The sequence below is a fragment of the Seriola lalandi genome, unplaced genomic scaffold, assembly GCF_002814215.2.
Source record: "Seriola lalandi dorsalis isolate HSWRI2012SDOR001 ecotype SW California unplaced genomic scaffold, Sedor1 jcf7180002054058, whole genome shotgun sequence".
Classification (NCBI taxonomy): domain Eukaryota; kingdom Metazoa; phylum Chordata; class Actinopteri; order Carangiformes; family Carangidae; genus Seriola; species Seriola lalandi.
The window spans coordinates 71,901-81,069 of record NW_019524611.1 but is presented as its reverse complement, the minus strand read 5'-3'; the positions used below and the strand labels follow the sequence as shown (position 1 = coordinate 81,069).

Genomic DNA, 9,169 nt, shown 5'->3' with positions numbered 1-9,169 from the left:
CTGCAATTGATTATTGCATAAAGCTTCCTTCAAGAATTTTTTTTTTTTTTTTTTTCCATCTCCTGTACTCTTCTGTCTTCCTTTCCACACCCACCTCAGGCTACTTAACACAACCCCCAAATATAATTCAACAAAATTTTATGGACAGCTGCATTCTGCATTTGGTGACTGCATCATTTCTACTTTTTCTATTACTTTTTGCTCTATTCTAGTAACATCTATCTTTTACTTTGTTGACTCTGTACTTTTTGTAACTGTGATGACCTGAATTTCCCGCAGGGATCAATATTTACAACATATATTAGATGTCCTGCGTTTTATCTGATGATACTGCACGTGACTGGTTGTTTGTTACAAACGAACTCCTTCACGTGCATGCACAAACACGACAAACTTTGTGAGAGCAGTTATCCAGAATCGCCAATGTTTGATTTGTGAAACCAGATAAAAAGCCTGCCTAAGTTAAACTATAAACAACAGAAGCCGATGTCTGACTAAGAATTATTTTAGACTATGGCATTTTTAAATAGATATGTATCAGGTACATGAAACCCTCATTTTCTGACTCTTCGTTGACTGCACTCACCTCAATTATAACACTGAACCCATTATCTAACACACAAGGTTATGAGCAGGTGAACCATAAAGTGGGGTAAAACAAACAATCAGCAGCCAGCATTTTAATTAATAACATCCACCCTGTCATGAGTCTCAGTGAGCCCAAAACCTTTTTATGTTGACATTTCACAGTGACATTTCTCAGGTGAACTTCATTTCTAAAGGTAGATAGCTAAAAACAGCCTTCAAACGTCAGTATTATGTTCATCCTGAGCACAAAGACAAGCTTTTGAAATCCTGGCAAAACTGTGCTGCCAGGAGATGACACTCCTCTACCTATGGATGCTATACGAAACAGACAAACACCTCTGGTCTTTGAGCAAAGAACATTAGATGTTTGGTGGTATCAGGGCAGATTAATTAAAACATAACTGGGATTAACAGAGCAATATATTATCTTAAATTAGTGAGACCAAAATGAAAGGTCAGGTCAGACAACTCAATTGAGTACTGCCTGTATTTCTTACCTGGTTGGGTATGATGGAGAGCTTGAGAAAGCCTCACTGGGCCTCTGCATCGCTGAGGTGTCCGCCAAACCTTGGCCTCTGTTCCAGGCTCCACTAATGGTGGTCACTGGGAGATACACTGGCTTCTGATCCTTAAGCTGTTGAGCTTCACTGCTACTGGGGCTGACTCCAAAGTGGTACCGCTGTCCTCCAGAGGTGCTGACCCCACATATGGAAATGGGGTTAGAGCTTGGTATGACTGTGGAGGACGTGCCACTAATTTGGCAATAACTCTGGCCTGCAGACGTCTTCTCCTGTTTGATCACACCTGAGGTGCAGAGCTGAATGAAGCCAGCATCTTTTTCTTTCTTCACCAATGCAGACAAAGTGGTTGTAGGGGTTTGCGGGGATGTTGTGGACATGCTGGAGCAGGACTGATCTGGACTTGTCATAATGCTACCATTGAGAGCAACAGAGACTGCCCCATTGCTGTTACTGCTCTCAACCAAGGTAGACTTTATGTCCCTCTCTGAGCCAACGTCCCCAAGCAAAGAATCATCTGCCAGAGTGGACAGAAAGGCATCATCCCCTCCGTAAAAATCTGAGGGAGACCCAGTGAGCTCAAAGTCTTGGAGCAGGTCCAGAGTGTTGTCACTGAACAACTTCTGGTGCACGTCCACATCTTTCCCAATGTGATCAAAGGCATGATCAAGGTCAATGGGATCCTGGTCTCCTTTATCCATGGAGAAATCCTCTGTTTTCATGGGGAAGAAATTGGGATCTGATCCTCCAATAAGTGAATCCATGGAGGACTGGGTAATGTCTGCTATGCTGGCCTCCAACTGGGGCAAAGTGTCCCCCAAAGTTTGACGCCCAAACGTAATGGATGTCTGTGTTTGGAGTAACTGCTGCTGCTGAGGCCTCTGATCTTTGGTCAGGCCCCTGGGCTCTGGGTCTTCCAAAAAGGGGCCTACGGTGGCAGTGAAAGAGGCAGAGGTGAGCTCCTCTGGAAGGGGGCTGTTGCTGAGGCCGTTAGGAACCTGTCCTGGCCGCATCAATGGGCTGGATGGAAGAACGACAGAAGTGGCAGAGGTGATGGACATGGCACTGTGAGGAGCCACTTTCAACAGACCTCCCTCCTCAGGGCTTTCAGTGTAGACCAATTTGCTTAAAAGGTCATCTCTTCTAAATGTTATCTTCTTCACTCCACCTTTATCCATCTTTTTATTTGGGGGGGGGAGACAGAGAAAAAGCATTAACAGACGAGGCTAGATGGAGTGCATAGCCACAACATTGATAAACACACGAGAGAGGGATTTGCAGACGTGCTGAAAGGCTACTGCCACTATAATGTAAATAGTTTCAGGTTGCGCACATGTAAAGAGCAACAATCTGACGTTAGGTCAATGTAAGACTAAAGAAAGTTGCCAAGCATGTCCACTGCGCGCCCATGACAGCTAACGCAGCTAAGGTTAGCTAACTGCGTTAGCTATTCTTATTAGTAAAATATTGAACTCATAGACAGCCATGTCCACCTTTATATACAATGTGCTTAAAATAAACACACACAACAGGGGTAGGACCACAAATCACATAGTCGTAAAGTTCAGACAAGTCTAAGATAATATGCTACAGCTGCTTGTCGCTAACTACTGACATGCTAGGTAGCAATGTGGCTAACAGTCAAAGTGGCTATGTGCCTACATTTCTCTCTGATGTCGTTGACAGTAATGTTAGCATGCGAGCTAACATAGCCCTTATAACCGCACATTTAGCATAACATGTGCTACGGTACTGTAGCTATATTTGGTAAACACATACATAAACTAAAATGTGAATAAGAACTCATATTTACCCTCGAAATGACTGTTTGTTGATATGTGTCCACGGGTCGTTTGTCAACATTGTTTTGGTTGAAAGTGGCAATCCACAGCACGCAACACACAATGTTTGTTAACGTGTCTCCTTGACGCGTCGTGTCCTACCTACATGGCTAGATAAAACGACAAAAACACCCAATACTGAGTGTGTTTATGAGTTTTCAGTCTTCCAGTCCGATCTAACTATACATTATCATGCAAACTGCGTTAAACTGGCTGGTCTGTGGTGATTCGCAGCTAGCCATTAGGAAAGTAAGCGCTAACCTCCAGGAAAAACATACAAAATGGAGAACAGGGTAAGCCAGCCCCATGGCTGACCTGTTTACAACGTGCAGTGCCTCCTGCTGGCCGTATCTGGTAATTGCAGCTTGGTCCGTGCAGGAGCTCAAGCAAACTCCCCGAGTTTGGGGATTTAAAATGAAAACGGAGAACATTTAACCAATTACAGAGCAATAGGTACGTATTCTCATTTTCTTTGGAAACCATTCATTTCAGTGTAAATTAATGATGAAATTTAAGCGCATACGCACAAGTACCAGGACCCAAACAACAGCGAATGAAGAGCAACGGCAAATGGTGCGCATCAAAACATCAGCATTTGCCTCGTATTTCATGATTGTTCATGCAGGGGAACTGAGTGATTTTTAATTCCACCAAAGACGACGAAAAATACCAAAGACGTTGCCCATGGCTAAAATAAGGGATTATAATGTACAGGGTTCCATTTGTGCCAAAAATATATCCACACGCGCATTGTCATTGTCAACTGAACATGTGACAAAACATTTGTCTGTGTTTTTAACTTTGAACTGTACTTTTGTCATAGTTATGACAAAACTATTTTGACAATGACAAAATATTGGTCTGTGTCAATTCAGTATGTTCAGTTGACAGACAGTGCGCAGGCAATAATGCACATGCAGGGTATCCTACCACAATACTACTTTAAAATCATAGTGAGGTCCAAATAAAGAAAGGTGGCTTATTTTGCAAAGAACATTTTGATTAATTAAAAGAGGTCAAAGCTGATTTGTTTTTAACTTAAGCTATTAAAAATAAATGAACTTTAGCTGTGGGTTAGGGTTAGGACATTTTACACTTCTGACTCTTTCATCACCTGCCCCTCCCTGCCACGGCTGAAATTGCCCTGAGCTGGAATGAACTAGAAACATGAAACTTGGCCCAATAAATACAAATGATGTCACTACCCTCCCACTGCAAGTCAGATTTACTTGAAATTTGTCAGATAAGTCCAGCTCATAGATTGGGCATTAAATTGGATGTATACTCCGGTGCTGAAAAGTGAAATGCCTTAAAGTGCAATACCACTGAAGGGCCGCTAGGGGCTGGCTCCAAAAAACTCCCATTTTGAACCTGAACAACTCCATTCATTCAAAAAAAAAAAGGCAACTTCTCTACTGAAATACTAAATCAACAAATCTTTTACACAACTCGTTACGGTATCATTGGCTATATTCATACCTCTTGTTCAGTGTTCTGATGGTCCATCTGGAAATATTTTTCTAATTTATTAGATATTAGGCGTTAAAGATGGGGGCGTGTCTGTTTGATTGACATGCCTGGTCTGGAATAAATGATAATCTGACGGGGCAGGCCGGGGGGTCTGTCACCGGAGGACAGATCGAGTCTAATGCATGTCGTCTTGACTCAGTTGTGTTACATTACTTTTATTTTCTCGATATTTGCCGGTGAACGAAGAAATTTGCACTGACAGTTTTGCTGTTAGTTATTTATTAATTGATTTATTATTAATTATGGCCCGTTCTTCGGTACTAACCAGACTGGATGGAGGGATGCATACATCCAGTTTTTTCGGTAAGTAAATGTTTTGTGCTTTTGTATGTTTTTAGCCATGACTGAAGCACTGGTTGATGAATGTGAGGAGACTGGACCCCATGCAAGACATCAGTCTGTGTAGTCTGAGGAGGATCAGTTCTTCACAGATAAGAAGGTAGGTACTGGTAGAGACATTTTTAAGCTCTAATAACACAACAAAGTATCTAAATGTACTAATACGTAGTGGTGAAAGTGGGTGAAATACAAACCTAACATGGGGAAACTTTTCAGTAATAATTTATCTGAACGTGTGGAGAGCAACTTTTCATGAATTCATCTGTTACCCTTTACTGTATGACGTCTGTGATCATGATGTCATCCTATTCATTTTTACTAACATCAACACAGTTTCATTACAGCTGATAAAGTATGGTAGTCATTATGATTTCTACACTTCTGTATAATGTGAGTAAATAATTTTGTATTTTATGGTTTCTTACTGTTCTAAAGTCCGTTAAAGTAATAGAATATTGTCATGGTGACTTGGCTTTAAACTAAGACAGGCTTTTAATAACACTTTGCAACATGTTCAACCTTTGTGTGTTTTTCAGGAGATGTGATGTCATGCCTGTGCTCTGATCATTTACACCTGTGTTTTGAAGGCTTGAAGACTTAATTTGTCTTGCAGCCAGATGTCCTGTATGGAGCATCAGGTTCCATGTTGGAGCGTCACTATTTAAGCGCTCTTCTCAGATTTTGTTAAACACCTTTTTATGCTGTTTATGTACCAAGCATGCAGAACCACATTTTCAGGACAAGGATAGAAATATTGTTTAACAATTAAGTCAGTGTCATTGGAAAAAAGAAGTCGCTGATAGAATTTGCCTTTGGGCAGCAAAAGATTCAGGTTTATTGAGTACAATGCCGCCATCCATAAATTAGTGCTCTGGGGGAAATTATTAACCAAAGTCTGAAGTGTCATATTGATTGATGGATGAGGGCGTGGCCTATTGGATTAATATATGCCATGTTATTCTGACACTCAAGTTGCTGTGCACTGTAAAAAAGAAAACGTTAACAGTGCTGTTAATACGAGATAATATGTGCTGTAACAGATTTGTATTATTATTATTATTATTATTATAATTATCACCAACTCTGAACACACACTTTTGTTTTTCAGGCCATTCATTGGGATGAATCCAGAGAGAGTAACCAAAGCTGGACGGGGCAAAGCAAAGCAAAACATCCAGGGAAGGTTGCCCAGAAAAAGATGACAAGAGTCAACCCTTGTTTCTCCAGTTTACTAAAGAAATTAAGGACTTTGAATGGGACCTATATAAGTCAGTTCTCTCACACACCCACACACACACACACACACACACACACACACACACACACACACACACACACACACACTGTTAGTCTCTTACCCACACTCTTTTTTCAGGTACTCAGTAAGTTATTCTTTTTCTATTATTCTCACTCTCGTTTTCATTTTGTCATTTTCAGAGTCAGTGTTAATCTGTCAGTAACTGTGTAAGTCATTCACTCTCTCTTTCTTTGTCATTAACTTGGTTTTACGTGGTTAATAATTTACGCCTTAAGCTATTCAGTCAGTCACTCTTTAAGTGACACACTTTTCTCAGACATTCACTCAGTCACTTAGTCCTTCTCTCAGTCTACTCACTCAGTCATTCTCTGTAGTTCACTTGGTCATTCACTCCTTGAGCTGTCCCCTCATACAATCCTTATGATTACCCACATACAGTACAACAACTTGAGAACTTCATGCAGACTACAACCCTTCTTAGAGATTTTCTTTGCTGCCTGTGCCACAAGATAGATCTGCTGTCTAACATAAACTTTAAGGAAAGCATGAAGAAAAGTGGGCTTTTTGATTTAAGTACATTTAAGCGAATAACGTCTAATACAGAGAAGAAAATGTCACACCAAAGAAGACAGCAAACCTCTGAAAGAAGCCATCTCTAAATACAAGAAGCAACATTTTAATAGATGAAAAATTAGTATTGAATTCATCAGGCTATCATGCCCGACTGTCAAAAACCTATGACTGAAAACTTTGCTTTTTCATTAAAGCTGAAACTGTATAAGTAGTCCTTCTTCTTTTAAAATGGACAATTAAAAGACAAAATAGTTGCCTGAAGTAAACAGCCAAACTTATGACAACTGGTTTTGTCCTTAATTTAAAGCTATTTCTACTATGAATTGGTGGCAGCTGGCAATCTGACAAAGACATGCAAGCAAGTCGTCTGTTTTAGTTTCTGTTCATGTCCTTAACACATGCCCTTCACAAGCTCTGTGCAAAAGCTCATTAGGCCGATGGAGAATTAGAACACAATATTCTCTTCATGTTTATTTTTCATCAAATATATATAATCTGTTTACATAGTGTTCAATTCATGACATGTAGCGCAGGGCTTCTTTTCATGTCTCTGTCATACAAGAAATCATGTGTTATTTTGTGAAAACATAACATAGTCTAAGTAATAGTAGTATCAAAACTATAATACTATAATATCAAAACTTGGCTGCAGCGTTCCAAGTAAAAATTAACTATATGTAAAAGTGCAAAGATCTTTTTATATAAAAGCATAAAAAGAGGCAAAGACAGGCCCACGACAGACAAAGCAAAACATTACATTTGAGCAGTGGAATGTAGTGACCTACATTTGAGCAGCTGCCTGTGTCGTAAGACTGCAAGTTAAAATTTAAGTTCTTGCATGAATATGACTTCCAAAGCAGTGAGAAGAAACGTGTCCTTTAAACATTCAGAATATTGGGTATGTTTGTTGGTTTCAGCACAGTTTATGTATGGTGAAAAAGAGATACAGAGGAAAAGAGATAAAGAATAGAGATAGAAAATGGGTAGAAATTAATTCTGGGTCAACTCCTATTGATTGTAGACTATAGGCTACAAGTGTAGCTCACAAGTGTGTACATATAGTTAGAGTGTAAACACACAGACACACACACAGGGGTCGGAAAATCTGAGACCGCTAAGTCAAGATACGTGCATTTTGGTACCATGAAGGCGTGATCCTAACCACCCGGGTTCGAGTCCAACTCGTGGCCTTTTGTGGCATATCACACTTTCTTTCCCTGACTTGCCTGTCTCTCTCTCACTCTCGCTATCCGAATTAAGGCAAAAAATTACTTAAAACAAAAGAAAATGATGAACCCAGCTGGGATGCACTTGTTATTCATTGCTTTAAACTTCAAAAGTCACAATTGGGCTTTGGACAACAAGTCCCAGCCAGGTTCATCACTTTTTACTGTCCCCTGGAAGCACTTCCATTGTGTTGTGTGTATTTGCAGCGCATGTGTTGTCAAATTGATGAAGATGTTTTTCTGAATTTACAACATGTTTGTGCATTTGCATGTGTTTTCTTAAGTTGCAGTGCACTGAGCTCTCGGGGCCACCGTACAAACAACTGTCTGATGCAAACTTTTACAGTCTTTGATACAAACAGTCAGAAAAGAATAATGACTTCGTTGCTGTTTTCAAAAACATTTCAGAAGATAGACTGTGTACAAGGTTAAGATCGCCTCTATGTTTAAATCAGATCATGGGGGAATGGGGTTCACTGTGATTCATCGGCAAGCTCAAAACATTTGCTTAAAACAGGGAGGCCGTGACCAATGACTGTGCTAACTGTAGCAGTGGCAGAGAGAGACCTCGGCCCAAAAAAACAACACTTTGTTTCGGTTCATCGTCCTTCATTAATGTTCACATTGTTCTGATTTCTCCTGTGTGCAGACCTACTGTAAACATGTTAGGCTGCGTTGCTTGGATTATTCTGTCAGAAAGCCAGGCGTTTTGGCCAGAGTTGGCGTCCACAGCTACTTCTTTAGTAACCAGATACCCTTTAGGCGCTTCAACTGGCACCATATCTTCAGCGATGAACCAGGTGATTTGGACAGGATATAGGACAACGGGTGCATTGTCATTTTGGTCCTCAATGAAAACATTTATAGTGCAGGTAGAGGAGAATGTAGGGTGGCCTTCATCTCGAGCTGTCACCTTAATTTGGAAGTGGACTGACTGTTCATAATCAAAGACACGCCATGTGAAGAGCTCCCCTGTTTCTCAGATGGATGATAAGAAAAGAGGACACTCCACAAACGTGCCAACGGGTTGGTTTTCCAAAATCTTGGCATTGTGCTCACTCTGATTTTAAGAACCTTTACACTGGAGAGTGAGGGAGAGCCTGCGTCAGCGGCAGTGACTGTGATGTTGTGCTCTGGTTGAAATTCTCTTCCGTCAGTCACTAACATGTAATAGTTTTTCACCTCTGATAAAAATTTAAATGGAACATTGTCTGAGATTGAACACGTGATGCACCCACTGCTTCCTGTGTCCAGGTCATAAATATTAATCAGGGCCACTATAGTTCCTGGTTTAGA

At 40.5% G+C, this 9,169-nt stretch overlaps 1 protein-coding gene across 1 annotated transcript in view; it reads right to left on the bottom strand.

Moving 5' to 3' along the window:
* The window catches only part of nr3c1 (nuclear receptor subfamily 3, group C, member 1 (glucocorticoid receptor)), a 23,704-nt gene extending 20,476 nt beyond the window's left edge, over positions 1–3,228 (bottom strand). Inside the window, exons 1-2 of the mRNA XM_023403036.2 lie at positions 2,920–3,228; positions 1,086–2,284 (exon numbers count right to left, since the gene is read on the bottom strand). Of these exons, the coding sequence (XP_023258804.1) occupies positions 1,086–2,284 (1,199 nt within the window). The 5' untranslated portion in view covers positions 2,920–3,228. The remainder of the gene's footprint in view (positions 1–1,085; positions 2,285–2,919) is intronic.
* Positions 3,229–9,169: the final 5,941 nt, after the last annotated feature.